The following is a 20,580-nucleotide window of genomic DNA, read 5'->3' as shown; positions in this document are numbered from 1 at the left end:
GGCGCCGTGGGGCGGGCGGCGGGCGCGCTCCGGGGGCTGGAGGCTTTCACCTGGCCAGCCGCGCCCCCGGGAGAGAGCGCAGGGAGCTGCCCCGCTGTCCGCGGAGCTGCCGCGGGCCCGGCCGAGGCTCGAACCGGCACCGAGGGCGAGGGGGCGCGGGGCAGCGCCGGGAGCCGCGGCGGGGGCGGGGGCGGCCGCGCCGGGCACCGATCCCGGGGAGCTGCGGGGCGGGGGCGGCGCCTTCGGCTGAGATCCACCGGCAGTAGCAGGGAGGCACCGAAATGTGTCACCTACTCTTCCAAACCTTAGGGGCCTCAAGCCGCGCGGTGGGACCCCCTCTCCCGCCTCTGCTTTGCGGAGGGTCCGCTGTTCTGGAGGGGCTTGGCTGGTCACAGTTCATCCCAGCACTTCTCTGTGTGCCCGCACCTGAGCAATAGCGCTATGGCCAGGTATTGCTTGTCCAACAACTCTTCGCCAGGCTAAGCCACGTCTGAGCCAAATCACAGCCTCCTAAAAGCCGGGCCAAGGGATAAATCACTTAATGTACAGCTTGTAATGAAAAAATGCACAGATCCAAAAAAGATGGAAAGATGCGTAATCAGAGAGGCACTAGAAAGCACGATTATAATTACACCTGTGATTAGGAGGGAAAGGGGGAGGAGGAAGACAGTGAAAACGCAACAAGAAATCTTGTGGAAACTTCAAAATAATTGCCAAACCGAGATAATCACAATCTTGTCGCTGTGCTGCCAACACGTCCCAAGTGACAGTTTTCAATGAGTGAAGATTCCATAGTTGGTCTCTTTGGGGTCTTGTTTTTTCCCCTCTCTGTAAAGCACTGTTCTTTTCTGTGGTTTGAGAAAGAAAAAGGCGTGAGAAATTCGAACCTGAAATTGGGTATCATGGATGTGTTTGTGCAGAGGGATCATAGAATAAAATTGTTTGCCTTGTCTTCTGTTTTTGTATTTGTGTTGGCTTTTCCCAAGAAGACCACAATTTTAATTACTTTCTGGCAATATGCATATTTTGGTGCTGCTCTTAATAAAGCAAGAGTCTTCCTCTTTTTTTTTTTTTTTTTTTTTTTTTTCTTTCTAATATGGGAGAAGTGTTACACTTTATCTCTCCAAATGCTAGATATTATATGTGCAGAATAAAATCAAAACCCCAAAGCACCTAGTTTCTTCTTGTCTATTAGACTTTATTATCAAGATTATTTTGACTGCTTATTAATAAAAAAATACCAATATAATGACATGTAAATAACTCTATGCTTTGGGAAAACAGCTCTGTGATTTGGAAACCCCTTTTCTAGCAGTTACATCTGGAACTGAAAAGACTTGTGGGTTTTTTTGTCATCTTGATAATAATATATCTGTGACTTGGACCAACCCTTTACTCCTCTGAACTCCACTTTTTTTTCCATATAGAAAATGAGAGGAGATCTAATAGATAAAGATGCTTGAAATGAACCTTTAAGAATCAGATAAGAATCTTAAATAATTTCCTAATTGCCAAACAAATGGAGTTTTTTAGGTGCACCAAGCTTCCACAAGTTTGTGGGCAGAAGGAGCACCGGCAGATGATTCCATGCTTGAACACCAATCCACTTTGCACTGTTGAGATATTAGGTGCAGGCATAGATGCATTATGATCACTGCATGAAGCACAGCTAAAGTACATGAGCAGCTCAGTAGAGGGGTGATGCCTGCCCTGCCTTTGGATCTGACTGTCGGCAGGCAGAGTCCCAGCTAGCATGCATTTCCAGAATTCATCCCTGAGGAGAGCAAGGACATGAATGGCTAGGCAGCATTCAGATCCAAGCAGAAAGTGTAGTGTTCTCACTGAATGCCCATGACACACAAGAGTTTTAACTATCAGTGCTGCCAACATCCGTCTCTAGGGGCTGAGCCTGACCAAGAAATAGTGAACTTGCTGCCAAGCCTTCATTTTCCCAGAATTTTAATCTTACCCTGCTTAATAGGGCAGCCATCATCCATGCCTCAAACCCTCTCTCACATGGGAAAGACCAAAGACATAGAAATAGGGATCTCAATGCCATCAGAATATTAGAAATACAGTGACTGGCTTCCTTTGGGGTGAAAATTATGCACAAATTGTGATAAAAAGGTGAAAATGTTGAAAGTGCCATCTTGGAGAGGATCATAGTTACTAGCCCGTGGTGGCTTTTGGTGTCTCTTAGGGGAAATAAAAAGAAAGTATTTCATTCAATTACTTTTATTAATTGATTAGTTCCTCATCATAGTCATCAACAAAATGGTAGCTGACTGATCCAAAATGCTCTGAATAAGCATGCAACATCATTTCCACCTTAAGGTCAGTGTAACCTGGGCACTGTGTTTGGGCCCAATGCCAGAGTAGCTGGGGCAAAGCCCTAAGCACTCCAAGAACTGATGGATCTGTTCTCTTCTGCTCTTGCTATTCCACTTTCTCTGATAGCCAAAGATATGAATGATGACAAGAAAATCAGTGTGTGATTTCTCCATCAGGTAGCTAGCTAGTCACTTTGATCTTCCAAATTAATCTCATTATGACTGTACTAAGGGTTTGTCTCCTAGCCTTTTCCAGTCAAGCTGTTATATTTGGAAATTCCCAGAAACCCAGTAATTATCTCCAGGTCAAAGTCCATTTCAGAAAGGTTTCATCTGTTTCCAAGAGTCATAGTTGTCCTATCATGGCTGGAGACAGTAGATAACTGTTTGCAAAATGGGCTGCAGATTCACTGCAGCAAAAAAGCAACACTCTCTCAACAAGTCAAACTAGATTAATGAGATTGTTAAGCACACACAATAATTTACTTCACTAGAGATTTGAAAATGCTTTGATGGATGTGAAGAACCCAACCCCTCACTTCTTTCCTACTCCCAGTACTCATTTCCAAATTTTATTATGCCATAGTGAGAGACATTAGTAAATACAGTGGCAATGAAATTTAGTCTCTCTCTGTTAAAAGCAGCCACTTTTCCATTGCTGACACAAGCTGTTATTATATAAATAAGTACTGGTAAAAATGCTTTTCTCTAATATTAAAGAAAAAGGAAAAAACAGCATGCGAACATCAGTGCCTGTGGATTTTGCTTTAAACCCAAAATACCTCCTCTTTATTTGCATACATTTACAAAGATAAGTAATTACAAGAACAGGCCATGAAGAAACTTGTTTATACTATATGTGCAATTAAAAGATGCAAGTAAACATGAAACTTTTTCTTTACAGCAATGCTATTTCATTTGTATTCTTGTGAGATATATGAGTACAAGTGATTTGATTATAGAAACTATCACTCTGTGATATTTAATGCATATTTCTCTTTCAGTTGTAGCAAGTCTAATCATCCTACATTGGTCTGGGGCAACCAAAAAAGGAACAGGTATGTAAACTTCAGACATTTTTGTCAGACAATTTATTAGAGACCAAAATATGGATTTGAGTTTTTGAAGTTTTTAGTAGCTCATTTACTTCCAATGTCTGCCCTTTGTTCCTTTGTTTGGAGTATCCAAATATATACACAAAAAAAGATCTAGGGGTGCTCATAAAGCTCAGCCTGACTCTAACTAAAGACTATAAAATACTCCCACTTTCAAATTGGGAAGTCCAGTTTGGACACTCAGCTACTATACTTAAAATCTTTTTTCTTGTTGAAGTATAATTAAAAACTTGAAATTTGGTATCACAGATGCATTTGTGCAGGGGGAGATTCCTGAAATCCTTGGATGCTCAGTGTGAGCAGAGCCTGCTAAGCACAGTGTGTGTCTGAACCTGTGTCTGAATGCACAGCCCCTGCAGGCTGGAATTCATTGTAGGAAATTGGGCTCCATGTCACACTCTGCCTGAATACAGACCAGGGTGGAAAAAAAATGCTTGAAGTGTGTAAGTCAGATCTCAGACTGTTAATATTATCCTTAGAAGGTGCTTGTTTTTCTCCATTGATCCTCAGAGGGAGCTTCAAACACCTTTATGCACCAGGGGATTAAACTATATGGGACAGTTCTTTGATTATTAGATACCTCATTCAGAGCAACACCAGTCTAGAGCCCACCATCCTTCCTTTTAATAGCAGCTAAGATATATTTCCTTCTGAGGATTCTGTCTCATGGTAGCCTCCTTGCCAAAGCTAGGAATCCCTGGTCTTCTTCAGCTTGAACTGGCCCAAACATTTTGACTCCAGTCTCTCTGCCAGAAAGCACAAAGAAATCCAAGAGATCCAGGGCTAGGAAGAAAGCAGACAAGCAGGTTTGACTCTGCTCTCTGATGATTCACTGAGGAGAAGGAAAGTTCTGGGCTGGGATTTCTGGCTTCAGAGCTATTTATTAATTTTACACCAAACAGTGAGATAAAAATAATCTATGAACCAGATTCCAGGAATTCCTCTGTTTACCTCTGTCCAGTGAATAAAGACTAAATATGCTGCAGATTTAAAACAACTTCTATATAGAATTATAATTCTCTGTGTTATTTACTTGATTTTGTGACTGATATATTCCTGTATTATGGCATGAAGCTAGAGCACATGCTTGAGCTTTTTGAGATGTATGAGTGGGAAATTGATGCTTTCCAATCCTCAAGCACATGCTTTCCCTAGAAGGTTATTATTTTAAAAGCAATGCAAATTTATTTTCCCCTAGACAGGCAAACCTCTCCTCTGATTTGAGAAAAATGTTTTGAGTAAGAATTATATGTTGGTACCCCTAAAAAGTAGCTTTCTTTTTCCCTAGATCAATAACCATATTCAGTCTCAACAGAGAAAAGTTAGAGGCCACTGCCAGAAAAGGGACTGCTGTATTTACCCTGGTAGACAGTTCCAAGTGTTGTGTGGACATAATAATTTGTGAGCTAATTATATCATGCTTAATATCATCATTTCACAGAAAAGCAAACTACTTCCGAAGGACAGAGACCAGTGCAGTGTGGAACTTGGACAAAAAATGCAGAAGGAGGCATCTTCACTTCTCCCAATTACCCCAACAAGTATCCTCCGGACAGAGAGTGTGTCTACATCATAGAAGGTGACCAAAAGAAGGATCTTTATATTTTACCATCAACTGTATTAAAAAAAATAGGTTTTATTATATTTAAAGAGTAGGTAAAGTCATGGTTATAAAACTTTCCAAGACAAAAGATTTAGAGAACCTCTTGATATCTACCTTGACATGACTCATAAATTGGTTAAGGTGGTAAGTAAGGGTGACTCAGTAATAAACAGTAGAATTTATTTCAAGATATTTAGAAAATGAATAGACCCTAAAATGCTGTAATGTGACAGAAGAAAGGATATTTTAAAATGAGTAGCAAAAGTGAACATGGGAAAAAAGAATGCTTTTGACTTCATGCAGACATTTTGAGCTTACCATAACTGCACCAGGGAAGGCAAGTTTAGCTGGGCAAAGTGCAGTAAAAGAAAATATCTATACAGAAAATATCTATATAGAGAGTGTTAAAAATATTTTCCATCCAATTGTTTGTAAGAAATGAAATGAAAAAACCCAACCTACAAAGTAAAACTAAAAAAGAATAAACATTAGCACAAAACAACACTATAGCTTAGTTTTTAAAGAGTCTACAATTGCAGGCATGGAAGTGATGTAGGAAAGGCTAAAGATGTTTTGCAAACAAATTACGTGGTTTCTTTTCATTAGTCTCAGTACAATGGATGTTGGAGAGATTGCTCTAATAATGAATCTGTGGAAAGTAATAGAGACTAGATCCTGTCAGAGCTCAGAAAAGATGAATCAGGTACTGTATATAAAGTCTCTGGAATCAAAAAGTTTCTTTCATAGTTGTGAATACATGTAGAGTAAAACAGGGATGGTCTTCTATCCATGCTTCATTTAGAGAATTATTAATTAATTAATGTTGGAGCAAGGAATTTAATAAATAATTATTTTACAAAAGATGCAGATAGTACCAAGATACATTTCCAAAGATTTATAGCTGATTTAAATTGAAATAGCTGCTCTAGACCCACACACACTATGTACTTTTAGAAAGTCGAAAGTCACAGCAAAATGTCTGAATTCCACTTTGGTGCTAGGTAACTTGACTGAAGTCAGAAGAGGCAATTATTTGTAATGTAGCAAACAAACTCTTAAAATAAAATTTATGCTAGTCTGTCTTTGTATATGTCTGAAATTTAGGCAGACATATAATAAATATTTAAATTTAATCATAGTTTAGTAACTGGTTTAAAATAATTTTTTTGAAAAAGATAAATGTATAGGTTCAAAACATACATTGCTAGATCCTTTTCTATTTGCATATATTGACGAAATTATCTAACACTCCTGTAAGACTGGGAAGAAGCAGGCCAATTTTATCTTCAAAGATCTGAAACACAGGATGTTTGATCATTAAAGTGAAATGGAGTAGAAAATAACCAGAATTTTTGTAAAATTTAGTCCTGTACCTCAGGTCATGAGATATACTTCCTCACAATAAGAAGGTGCTTGAAAGTCCAATATTTTCAAGATTTTTATCTTTATTATAGTAACTAAGTACTTAGAAAAATATACTTAATATGCTGAAAGATGCAAAATACACTGTTGAAATAATGTGATTTAAAATACCTGCAAATGAAAATGCCTAAGAACAATTTAAGAAGGAAAGATTTAATCAACCAGCTTCTATGATGAAGATGAAATTCCACATTGACAAGTTTAGAGCAATGTACAGGGAAAAGAGTAAACTCAACAGACATCTTGTCATAATTTCCTGGAAAATTCAATCTTGTAAATCCAGTTAAACACAATTTTTTTATGGTATGGGTATTTTCTTCTTCACCATCCAGCTTAATCAACAGTTTGGATTGCAGCTGGTCATTTAAAACCCACAATGAACCACAGGCATTGCATATCATTTTCAGCTCTGATCTCCCCATATCTATTCCTGTCTTCTAAAAAAATCAGAAATAGTCATGTCAGTCTGGAAAAGTCACAAAAATAAGCAGAGATATAGGAAGATATCTGAGCAATAATATTTTAAAATGTGGCAGATTTAAAAAAGAAGGCAAAAAGAACTACTGGAAGTCAACAAAAACATTTTTGTAATTAAAATAAATTATTTGTCCATATTTATTCTTTTTGCAACACATAAAATGACGGAAAATGTTAAAGAAGTCTAGAAAGTATCAACTTTTCCCCAAATCTTTTATATTCTGTGAAACTCATTGTCATAAGACATGGATATTAAAGGATTTAAAAAAATACTATTAGCAAATAGTATTTGTCAAATTGTCTTTGAAATCAGATAACATGCTACAGAAATTGGGGATAATCCTGACTAATGGAGGAAATAAATATTTTAGGGTAAGACAGAAACATCTCTATATGCATTTTATTTCCATATTTATTATTGAAATCTCAATATGCTTGAGCAGCTTCTGAATCCTTTTGAATGCCAAGTACCAAACTAGAGGAATTGTTAGTATGGTCTATAATACCATCCCCCCATCACTATCTCCCTGTTGTATATCCCTGGGAGATCAGGGAATGTATATTCCATTCTGAAATCTGTATGATGTGAGTATAAACACATACATGAATCACTAGGTTCTTCCCTGGCTGCTTGCATTCATTCCTTAATTTATTTGCTATCAAACATAGCCTTGGGGGAAATTCAAACACAATTCCTAGTGATTTTAAGGGTCTTTACTGAGGACTCCAGCTTGTAAGCAGCTGAATTTCTTCTCAGGATTTTTTTCCCTCTGCATTGAAGCCCTGCTTATATGTACACAGCCTTTTATCATGTCAAAATTACTTTGGTGAAGTAAAGGAGCTGGCAAAAGTTGCCGTGATCATAGACTGTGAATTTCTGAAAGAAAAAGGGATTTCTGAATGCAGATGCTTCTATCCTAGCAGTCAAAAACATAAGCAAATAAAAAGTTGGTTTCTTAGATTATTCTGCTTTTCTTTTTTTTTTTTTTTTTTTTTTAATTCTGTTTTAGTAAGCAATTAGCAATGATAACGGACTCTTGGGACAACTAGGAATTTTACAGTCCAGGTTGAATGCCTTTCTAAACTAAATCCTTTAAATCATCTAGAAATCATGGACTCTGTACAAAAATAGTTATGCTATAGAGGAGTGCCACAAGTGAGGCTTGGAGGAGAGGGATACAACTCCCCAAGGACCTTCTGATGAATCCCATCTGCCTTTCAAAATGCAATGAGAATTTGTTCATTTTGTTTGTTGGGGTTTTTTTGTTTTTGTTTTTTTTTTTTTTTATTTTTTCCTTTCAATCTTATTTGGCATATAGATAACACGGAAAATGAGCTGAGAAAAATTGGCCAAATTTCACCCTTATTTTGCATATTCATGATTCTAACCTGACAAAATTCACAGCTGCCTGGAACAATCACAGCAATGACAGCAATAGCCTTTGCCAGACTGCAGAACATTTGGCATGTGTGCTACAAAAAGAAATTTGCACAGGAGATTTTGTAGGAGCAAAGGTTTTTATTTGTATTAAAGTATTTGGGGAGTGGGATAGTCATACTATACACACTATAACTTGAGAATTGCATTAGCAATCCTGTAAGGGAAATACCTGCAAAATTTTTTGCCACTCTTCTACTATAAATAATTAAGTACTTATTTATTATTATAGTTATGGACTAGAATTGCTTTATGGAGATATATCTTTCACTTTACATATTTGTAAACATATAGAGTTATTGTTCTTGAGGGTCTCATGTTCTCACAAAAGACCATTAAACTCTTTCATGATATTTCATAGGTGTTAGAAAATTGTCATGTTATCACAGAATGAAAAACCTCTGCTCTAAGTCCTTTTTTATTTCACAGTGATTTTTGTGCTGAAAGAATTTTCACCAAAACTATGAAAGAACCCTCTTTTCAAAGGAAGATAAATGTGGTTTTCTTTTCAATAATAGCAGGATAACCAGAAGGAATGGGGATTATTGAAACTATTAGTAGGGTAACAGCTCATAGAGATGGCAGTAGGTGTTGAGTTGTTTCTCATTTCCATGCAGTGTGGCAAATTGAAACAGATTTTTTCACTTAACTTCAGCTGTCACTACACAGACTTAGAGACTGACCTGAATTAAAACCTTAATTGTGTAGTTTTGCTGCAACTGCTCTACTGCAAGCTGGAACCCAATGACTCTTGTTTTTCATTGGATGTAAAATCTCAAGTCAGCACTTGTGTAAGATAATTAGATGAAGAATATGACAAGACATGCAAGGTTTAAGTAGGCCTTTCCATGGCACAAAACATTTTTTAAAGAAAGATATTTGGAAGTTAGATATGGAAGTTGTGAAATTTGAAATCAAGTCATTTTATTAGACTATATATTTGTCAATGTATTTCATTTGGAGTTGACAACTTTTCCTGACTTTGTAGCCAGAGGAGTTCTGAAGATGTAAATTAGGGTACCAGAAATAACCACTGGATGTTTATCCACTTACATGGCCAAATCTGGCCAAATCCAGTCTGGAAGATTTGCGTACTCTGGATTTTTTTTTTTTTTTTTTTTTTTTTTTTTTTCTGCAGGTACACATACACTATGATTAGTGATTATTCTGGACTTGTTCCCAGTTTATTTCTATGACTTCTACTGTGACCTCATTTACACAGATTTTATTGCAAAAGCAGTGGCACAAGATGTGTATTTAAACAATGGCAGCTTGTTCTACTTGCATTTAGCAAAGAAACCCCTTATTAAAGCCACAGCATAAGTGTGAAATTATACCATTTTTGCTAAAAGGAACTTAAAGATGAGAATTTAAATTATGTGTTTTCATTTCTTATGGTCATATTTAGGAAGTTTTGATTAATCTTGTGTCATATGTAGATTAACACAAACAAAACATTTAACCATTTACTAAATATGAAGCACAAGATGGAAAACAGAGGTTCATTTAAAAGCACCTGAGGAAAAGGTCATGGATGCATGTATTGCACCCTGGAGTTACACACAGTTACAGAAATATGAAGTGTTCCTGCTGGCATGGCCAAAATGAAGCCAGAACATGACTTAGATTTAGGAGTGTGAATGGGCAATGGTCCAGCCCTCAAACCTAATCCCCAGCCTTGTTTTATCCCCAGTGGACAAATACTGCTGAGAAATATTCAATGCTCCATTCTTAAAGTGAAGTAGCCTCTACTCACAGGACCTTTAGGGAAAAGTGGAAACTCTTGAGCTCTCCTTGAGCTGATGTGATTCTCTCTGATCCTCCAGCAAGATCCGAGCTTCACCAGGAAAAGCCTCATCTTGACTTTGTTGAAAAATAAATAAAATCTGAATGTGTGAACTGTAGTAATGTAGTGATAAAACTGGTTGGCAATGTGAGATTCAGAAAGCCACATGGAGATTATGGTGGTGGAAATTTTGCTTTTTTCAGGTCATGCATTCACCCAGTCAATAGCTCTCCTGTGTAACTCTGTAGGCCTGACTTTCATTTGTCCACAATCTTTCTTTTTATTTTAGAGCCTCCTATACCAAGGCTATAGTTTGCTCTAGGGCTCCTTTTTGAGACCAAAAATCATGTGAAATGACTGAATTCTGAAGGGGCCTCGTGGCCATTTCTAACATGTTACATGAGTCTTGAATACAGAGAAGACCTGTTAAGGATTTAACTGTGGGCCAGCACTTATAACCCTCTTCTTGGAAGGAAATAAGGCAGCAGAAAAGAAAGTTTTTAGGGAATAAATATGTTATGATAATGGCAAAAGCTGTTTTTGAAGCGATCACTTTGTGGCTGTGGGAAGCACAGCAGCTTTACATGTGCTGTGCTGCTGTATGTCACTAACAGTAGCAGGAGAATCTATCCTCATATCCAGTTAGTGAGGTTAAAACATAGTAATAAAGCCCTAGGCAGGTTAATAGCATAGCACCAGAGTCATGAATGTGTAAGATTTTCAAGCCATGATGAGCCTTCTTAAGATTATTTAGTGTTGTCAGGATAGAGTTTCTGATACCTGACTCTGTAGTCCTTAGGTGAATGATGGACAATTCTCAACAAATTTCCTTAAATGGAATAAGAGCATGCAGAATATGATACCAAACTTTTTTTTTTTTTACTGTCCTAGTATTGCTTAATTGAGTTTAAATCAATATTTTTTTTTTAAAGTGTAAATCCAAGGATAGAAACATCTGAATAAAATTAATCTATTACGTCTTCCAGGTGTTTAATCTTCTACTATATTCTAAAAAGATTTACTTTGGTATTTAACCCTCACAAAGGATATCATAATGATCTCCTTTGCAAGCTTTATTATCTGACTTTACTTTTGCAAAATGTTTTTTATACTTTCAAAGTGTTTTCTTTTCCGTAACTGTGAATTTGGTGCAATTATATGTAAAACATAGACTTTTGCTTTTGCTATTGAATTTGTACGGGCATAAAGATCACAAATTTCCTGTAAATTGGTTTAAATAATGACAAGTCAATAGTAAGTATTTCCCTGAATGAGAATTCAAATTGAGAACAGTAGAAAAGGTTTAGAAAAGGTTGTAAAAGTGATCTGACTCTGTGCTCTTATGTAAAGATTCAAAATGTACCTGATATCTTCTTACTCAGTTAATTTTAATTAGTCTCTCTTCTTATGTGAGTAAAGAGTTCATACCAAAAGCTTCATTTTAAAATGTTTCAGAATCCAGAAAAGACATTTGTTCTGGTGATACTGACAGTTTTTTCATTACTTGAGGAAAGAAATGTAGAGATACTGGCTCCTACAGTTCAGCAGGTTCCACACTAAGCACTTTCCATGCTAATAACTCAGCATGGAGTTTGATCTTGCATATTTTCATGTGAAAAGAATGGTGACTCTGGCAAAGTTCATGGTAATACAAACCTCTTTTGATATGTGTAAAGTGTAGGACACGATCCCATGGGAGGCACAGTGGGCAATGACACAACAAATCCTTGCCTTAGCAGAAGGCTTTGTCAGCAAAAGGCTCCAATACACCATGCTCTGCACACAGCTTTTGCTATGGCCAGGATTAAAGGTAGAGAACAGTGCACCTCTAGCAGGTTGCCTCTGATAAAATGTATCAATCAAACCATGATTTTTTCCCCCACTCCTTTTAAGAAAATACTATATTTCTACCAGTTACTTTTTTTTGCTTTATACAGGAGATGCCAGGAAATATTTGGTTTAGTGACCACTCCCACTGTCTCTAAACTTAGTACCTATCATAAAAGACGGAATTTTTTTAAAGGTCTAATTACTTGGCCACTATGAACTTCCTTAAGATTTTCAGTATATCATTTGCTCTTTAATTATCATCCTTATCTAGTTCTTTCTTAAGTGAGAATTCACTGCATTTGTCCTAATGTTTCCAATGAGAAGTAGCTCTGAGTATAAGTCATTCCACCCCAGTTTGTCATTAACTACAGCACATATGGGAACATAATCTGCTCTCATCAGCCTTTTCTTCATCATCTTTGCCAGTACTAGGTATAAAAAAGTATTCTGATAAAAACCCCTCCCCCAAATATAAAAGAAAAAATATTTTTCTGAGTATGTAAGTTTCTTAGAAACATTTTATGTTTGAAGAAATTGTCCCTGGCTATATTTTTCTGTTCATCACAGATGTCTCTCTAAGCTTTACCAACACTGCTGTCAAGAGTACTTTTCTAAAAGGAGAACAATAGACAAATGACCTGACAGTCATTTATATCTGTAAAAAATACAGATATACTAATTTTCAAACAAGTTTTAAACAAAATTTTAAGATGCATACAAAATTAATACATTCTATTTTCTTCAGTTTTGCTTTAATTTTTATTGCATCTGGTTGTTGTTTGGAAGGGTCTTGGGTTAGAAAATAATAAGATAATTTCCTTTTTGTCTCTAGCTGCTCCTAGACAATGCATTGAACTACACTTTGATGAAAAATATTCCATAGAGCCTTCTTGGGAATGTAAATTTGACCACATTGAAGTACGAGATGGACCTTTTGGCTTTTCCCCCATGCTTGGACGTTTCTGTGGACAGCAAAATCCACCTATGATAAAATCCAGTGGCAGATTCCTGTGGATTAAATTTTTTGCTGATGCTGAACTGGAATCTATTGGGTTTTCTGCTCGATATAATTTTACACCTGGTAAGTACAAACCATCACATTTTTAACAGAAAAAGTTTATCATTGTAACTTTTCTAATGATGTATAATCTTGCCAAAGAATAATATCTTTAGCTGGGACTTAGTTTATTATCAAGGAAAGTATTATTAGATAGGAAATTGATAAAAGTCATATATATCTTTTGCATAACAAGTTAGGCTTATTCAAGGGAAATATTTTCATTTTCTGTAGTTTTTAAAATTATTATTTTCAAGTGAGTGCTATTACAGAAAGTCATTCAAAATGTTTCATGGGAAGTTTAGTGTTTTATGCTTGACTGTTACACTGCACAGCTTTTCTTTCAAAAAGATCATTGATAAAGTATTCTAATAAAAAAATGTAATTATCTCAGAAAATTCCATCATTGCTTTTTTACTTCAGCAATCATTTCCCCAGCTGAGGAGTGGAATCGTTCTCCTACCTCAATAAAACAAACTATTACAAGTATTATCAGAGGATATGTGAAGTTCAAATAGCAACATGTATTAAATATTTCTCTAAAAAGGCTGTAAATCTTAATTTCAATTGTACAAGTATTCCTTGTCACAGTTTAATTCATTAAAGTAAAACAAAATTTGTAGTCATACTTTCCATCAATTCCTCTGCTCCCTCACTCATTAAGAAAAGATTGCTGATTTTAAATTTGTTCTTTGGCTGCATCTCCACTATACTGCACTGCAACTGCACTGCTGGATGTGACGTAGTTCTGTGACTTCTTATGTATTGAGTGATGAGTCATGCTTTAATATAGCTCACTCTAGAGCACTGTAATTATTATGCAATTTTGTCAATTATGGCACTATTTTTTCAGCTAAATTGTTGTATTAGGTTGAACAATGTTCTCTAGAATATCGCCTAAAATTAGCAGACCCAAAATTCTTCCTTAATTATTCCTAGCATCATAGATGATGGCAGTTCTACATGATCAATGTTGTTTTTCTTTCTGGTTTTCTTTCATTAATTCAAGGAAAATACTTATAAAACTAACCAGAATAGTCAAGTTTTCTTTCAAGTCAAGGATACTGTTTTAAACTGGCTAAATATATATTGAAGGTTCAAACAGCAGCAGAAGAGAGAATTTCTGTAGCAAATTGTCTGATAGCCAGGTATATGTACCTGTTGGAAATTCAAAGACAATGGACAAAATTTTGTTAGAACCATGCGTACACACTCTGAAAAGTGAGTTAAATTTTTATCTCTCATTTACTATGGGTCTGTGGACTTTTGCCATTTCCTCACCCTGTGCCATAATTCTTTTCTTTAGGTTTCTTTACCTTTTCTTTCTAGTTGCATTTCTTTTCTAGTTGCATTATGGTTGAAAAGATATCCATTTGCCACTTAGTCTGTCTAAAATCTCTCAAGTAAAAGACAGCTTCATGGATCATATTTTGTCCTCATTCCTTTTCTACTGATGTAAGGAGAATTTCTACACAAAGATCAATGCTGGTAAATTGGTACAGCAGCATAAATTATTCTAGACTTCAGATGGAATAGCTATATCTTTTTTCTTCCTTGTTTCTTTTTTTTCCCCTCCATACGTTTCAATAGAAGCTCTGCAAGTAGTAAGAAATCTCTAGGAATATTGGCCAAAATGACAATATGATTAATCTGACAAATGCAAAACAGCACTGCTACCTCCTTGACCACCATGAAGAGGAAGCACTTCCCATTCCACATTATTACTTGGACAGTCTTTTATTGTGCAGACATGGATAAGGCATGGCATTTTGTTGTCCATATGCCTGCACTGGATGGGGTTCCTGCCAATTTATAAAACAGAATTATGCCTTTTGAGGATATATAAGAGAGTAACACAGAGAGGATTCCACTCCAGAGTATAACAGAGTAACATAGAGAGGACTCCTGTACAGAAATTATCACCTAAACCACCTAGAACCAGCTTAGGTAGTGACAACTTAAAAAATTGAATTACGAACAATGAAGAGATCAGAAGAAAATATGTGGCTAACCTCTCTTTAAAGAACTTGAAGAAAATGATCCAAAGCAAAGAGTCATATGGAAACTACTGCTGTCTCAAGCAGCTGAATGCTCAGGGGAGATGCAGTTTTTGCTGCCACTCATCTCACTTGTTGAAAGCAGGACACTCTTCCTAACTGCAACCTGCAGAGGATGCTTCCTTCATCCAGAGACAAGTGCAACACAGACATTTCTTGAGTATCAGCAATCTTTGAGGGTCCCCACCTGCCCCTGACATGTCTCTCATCTGCCTCTTTTGCATTTGAGATCTTAATGGAGGATAAAGTGATGTGATATTTAATGTGTGGGTGTGTGCCAAGATTTAAAGAAAAAAAGAAGTAAATTTGACCAAATTGAAGCTGCAACTGTTTGTTGTTATTTGAATGGTACCTGGAGAAATAGGGAAAGAAATTATTTACTATGTCTCCAGGGTGTATAAAACAGCTAACTGGATGAAGTTGAAAAAAAGATTAATTAGGGTATCATGAAAAATGCTGCAATGAAGATCTATTAGTCCATGCAAATGGTAACAGTCCTGCACCTAAGGCATTTTATATCTAGTTTGGATGAAGTCCTATTAAAAGAAATTATATAGAAAAATCCTAAGGGATACTCTAATAATTACTACAACTTTTCTGTTCAATTTCTTTTACTCCTTGATATTGAAATGGTTGGAAATCCATCCACCAAGGCAAAAGTCCAGTAGAGACTATGGTTTCAGAAACAAATGTAACTCTTTTGCTATGCACTGTCTTCCTTTTAAATAAGCTTTTTTTTCCAGAGGTCTTTTCAGTACTCTAAAAGGTGAGATTTTACAGAAGAAAAAACTTTAACAACAAAATCAGAGCTACACACATGACCAACATGAATACACTCAGAAACTGGTAAAGCTACTGAAAGTTTGTAAAAAAAGTTCCTTATTAAGAGGATAATTTAGGCTTTCATTTTTGTCATTTCTAAATTATAGTGTTAAAAGACACATGGATGAATGAAGTTGTACATATGGTATAATAGACTATTTTCAATGTCAAAACTCTGTGCTAAGGGAAAAAGTATTAATCTTTTGCATTATTACAGCTAAATCAGTAATAATCAGATGCATTTTGACTTAAATTTTTAACCATTTTTGCATACATGAGAGTTTATAAACACAGGAAAACTTCTCTAAGTTTTATATACTATTTTATTTTTTTTTAGTTTTAAAATTCTGATTAACTGTGTTCATTTCAAAACACAACAATCTGAACCTATTGAATCTTCATAAGCATATACAAACATTTTGGTTGGGTTGTTTCTTTTTAAGGAAATCTGATTTATGAGAGAAATACATATCAGTCTACAATATTTTTGGGTTCCTCCTATTCATTTTGAATACAATTTTGATTGGCTAGGAAAAACCCATGACACAAGTGAAAGAATAATTCATCTTTGCTCCTGTTTTGTAATTCTTTGTCCATTGAAAGGCCTACACCTGAAATTTCATTTCACAGCTCTGGGTCCTTTGACTCAATCTATTACACTAATTTTGCTTAAAAAGTTTTGTCTCAAGGCAGTCTTCCAAAGTGGTGTTGAATCACTGTTTTGTGTAGAAAAACTCAATTACTGCTTCAAATTATTGACATCTCTTCTTTAAAAAGAGTCTTTTTTTTTTTTTTTTTAGTGCAGACAAGGATTCAGGCAGAGAGAGGCTGTGTTTATCTGAGCTTTCTTGCTCAGCTAGAATAATCAGATTTCTGTTTATCCTGGTCCCTGATTTTGCAGGACAGTGGCTTAAGATAGCACATCATTACTTTCAGTTCCTTCACTTAGTAGAAGCCATCTGTGTTTTTATTTAGCCTCGTTAACATAAACGTCAGTAATGTTTTCTATTCAACTGCCTGATAATGGAAAAAAAGGAAAAAAAAGATTTATACTCTCGTGTCCCAAAAAGTGGAAAATGAAACACTTTCTAACTGGAGTAACAGTAGTTTTACATTTCCATTACAGCGAATGTCAGAGTAATAAAATAATTATGTCATCTAGATGAGGAAAAAAACAAACAGCAGACCAAATTCTTCCTTGTTGGGGAATTCACATATTTTAGAACTAATGAAAAATTCAATGTGAATTTGTTAAATTCATTCACAATTCAAAAAACCTTAGATAAAATAATATCAAATCATTAGGCCATCTAATGTCCATATTCTGCCTTGAATGTATTTAAGCAAGGGATATTTCCCAGGTGACTGGGATAGCTGAATATCCATGTGATTACTTCTAATTTAGTATCAGCAATGACAATCACTTTTTAGCCACTTGAAATCTGGTTAAGTTTTTGAGAACTAAAAAGCAATGCCAGAGCCATTCAAATTTGAACAAGACAATGTTTTTCCTTTGGGATCAGAGTTGGTTTGGAAGTATGAGCAATTGCTCATTAATTACTTCATTTAAATCTTTGAGGCAGAACCATGTGATGACCCTAGAAAGTGTGAATCTGTTTTATTTATTGAGATATAACCCCTCAGCACTTCAAATTGCTATAAGCATCTTCTTGGAGTTATGAACTTTTGTTGTGTTCATACAAGTGCACTTCATAAATGTCAGGCACCTCATTGCTGTTTACAAGGCATTTGGGCATCTGGTCTTGGGAAAGGGAAGGAATTTCTCTCAAGTAGGATGATGCATTACATTGAAAATCATGATATGGGTTTATATTAAATTTCAAGTGAAATATAATTCCTTATGTGGAGCAAATGAGTGTCTAAAAGGTCTTGTGGGGTCTTCAGATCCTATATTATGTCTTATCCTCCCATAGTTATATGTTTCTTTCAACAATATCCAAAAGGCAAATATAGAACTATGTAGTTTAGAAACCCCTGAGTGCTGGGAGTATATGTATATATATATACAAGTATATACTAGCAACAGAAGGAAGCTGAACACTTAAGTCTCTACTCTGTTGAACTTTGATGTAAAAACAAGAGCAAGAGAAATGTAAGATACAGTTTTAGGTATTTCTAGCACTAGACTAAAGAAAAATGGCAACTTAACTAGGATGATTACTGCTTCCTGCGTTCAGTATGCCCTGTTCTCTACAAAAATCCCTTTCATAATTATATTCATTCCATAATAAGCTGGACACAGACTTCTAGAGAAGGTTTACTAGGATACTGTACAGCAGCATAGGTACGAATAATTCTATTCCATCTCCGCATGAAACATCTTCATTTGTAAGTGACCTCACCAGTAACATTGATTATGATGTTGCAATAATAAATATTCTTTTCAGAGGAGTCTCATTTCTCTGACAAAAAGTTGGTGTTTTTGGAGCCTGTGAGGGATCTTTAGGAAGCCTAGATGTACATTAAAAATTAGCCCTAGAAAACCAACATTTTTAGATTAAGCTGCATTTTTAAAATACTGTTGTCATTGTATATATAGCTTATATTATTACTTGTTAGAAAACAATTAAATCTAAATCTTAGAAGTTGTAGAGGATTTTCCTTAAATATGGTCTTTTTTCTTATCCTCTTTTCCCTAAGGATAAACTTTTGACTTTATGTAAATACTATGCTGAGTTAGCTTAACCTTAGGTCTGATATAAAGTGCTTACCCCTTTGCTTTAAACCCTTTTAAAATGAGGAAATAATCACTGGGCCCTGGACATTTGTTTCCCCTATTAATTCTTGATTTGTCTGTAATGTTTGTGAAGCACTTGGAAATAGTAGATCAGGGAGGATAATATGGAATTTGTGTAGAACAGAAAGCCTGGGTAGTTGTCTTCTAAAAGTGTTTAAAAACAACTTATTTACAATGAAAATATTCACTATCCACATTTGGAACAGCACCTGCAAAGCCTGTTGTTATGTTACCTGGTAGCTCTCATTCAAACATTATAGAATTTACTTCTCCAGGGGAAAAATTGGAAACTTCTTGTCTCATATGTAATGAATAAGGAGTTTTTGATTACTCTTCAAAGTTCTTCCAGATCATCTGATTTTTTCATCTGTCAGATTTTCTAATAGCTCATATCAGGATGCACTCCTAGGTGGTTGTGTTGGGGTCTCATCCTCACAGCACTGTTGTTGTCTGTGATAGTTTCTCTTAAGGACCTTGGAAACATGGATATCTGGAGAGATTCTGCTGACATTGAAGCAATTCTTTTTCTTCATTAATGCTTTTCTTAAGCTGTTCAGTTTTCATCTTTATGCACCGTATCTACAAGTTTATAAAGTATTACTGGTATAGGCAATAAATCTTAGCAATCACCCCAGTGCTTTGTGTAATCAGTCTGAGTGTGCCCCATCTGTTAGGCAGAAAAACTTTATTTTAGTTTAGCCATTCAATTGTGACAGGTTTGATTCTTTACCTGTCAGTATATGTTAGGTAAAACCCATGTTTATATAATTTCTTTTCAGTCATCTTTTTGCATTGGTTCAAGTAACTGTGATTGTAGATTGGTTTTGTTATTGTCTAATTTATTTAATGGAACATTTCTCAATTCTAACAGCAATAAATAATGATCTTTATTGAAATATCTGCCTTTCCTTAACAGAGTTTTTTACTCTTTTTATAATGTTTCTAGTTAATTCTCCTGTAAGAAATATGCACAAACTGTTATCAGAAGTCACTCAGTTTCCTGTAATAAACAGGGCTCTTGCCCAATAATTAGTAGTTTTGTAAACTTAAGTCTTTGTAAAACTGAATCATGTTTCTGTTTCTAGAACTGAATATTGTTGCAGTATGCAATATTTAGTAAATGATGAAATGTGAAAATGTGACAGATAAGAAGTAAATCCTCTGTCACCATTTGTTATGTACACTCATCTGTTGTCTGGCATTGGTTCATTTTCTAAGGACAGTACTCATATTTTTGTAAAGAGGAGAATCCAGAGATTATCTTTTTCTTACTAGTACTGAGGTGAATGTTATTGAATATTATTTGCATATTTGTACTTCTAGTAGGTGTTTGTTGTCATCTTAATATATCTTTTCCAATATTGATGGCTGAGACCTATCTTGATTTGTTTACTGTCATTTTGAGTAATACAGACTATGTAATACTTTCATTTCAGATATCACACTTGAGCTTCTTTGATGGTCAGATCTAAAAATAAGATCATGCTTCATTCAACTCTGACACGAATTTTGTTTTCAATATTTTTTAAATAAAATTAGCTTGCCCATTAGAGCATCTATGCCTTTGATCCATCTTCTCTTTTTCTCCTATTATGTGCTCAGATATTGAAGAGCCTGCAATCTTTAACACCATACTGTTGTCATGGGGTAGGGAAATACTATCATGTAAAGTCTTTTTCATGTGAGAAACAGATTATACAATGACTTCTGTGAGAAGTAGGTGCCATGTCTGTGGCTAAATCTGGCCAATATTTCTATTGCTAGACACAAAACTCCTGGATAATCAAGACTATGAATCAAGCTTATGAACACCCTGACTTAGTCTGATTTGCTTTTTCATTTTTTTTTCACTTTCTCTCTCTCTGTACAATTATAGCCTATCTCA

The 20,580-nt window shown here is 35.6% G+C and overlaps 1 protein-coding gene across 1 annotated transcript in view; it reads left to right on the top strand.

The window, feature by feature from the left end:
* The window catches only part of NETO1 (neuropilin and tolloid like 1), a 61,993-nt gene that overhangs the window by 441 nt on the left and 40,972 nt on the right, over nt 1-20,580 (top strand). The window contains exons 2-4 of the mRNA XM_056484322.1: nt 3,335-3,388; nt 4,887-5,024; nt 12,834-13,082. Of these exons, the coding sequence (XP_056340297.1) occupies nt 3,335-3,388; nt 4,887-5,024; nt 12,834-13,082 (441 nt within the window). The remainder of the gene's footprint in view (nt 1-3,334; nt 3,389-4,886; nt 5,025-12,833; nt 13,083-20,580) is intronic.

Source organism: Oenanthe melanoleuca, chromosome 2 (assembly GCF_029582105.1).
Source record: "Oenanthe melanoleuca isolate GR-GAL-2019-014 chromosome 2, OMel1.0, whole genome shotgun sequence".
Taxonomy (NCBI): domain Eukaryota; kingdom Metazoa; phylum Chordata; class Aves; order Passeriformes; family Muscicapidae; genus Oenanthe; species Oenanthe melanoleuca.
This window is presented reverse-complemented; position numbering and strand designations above follow the sequence as displayed.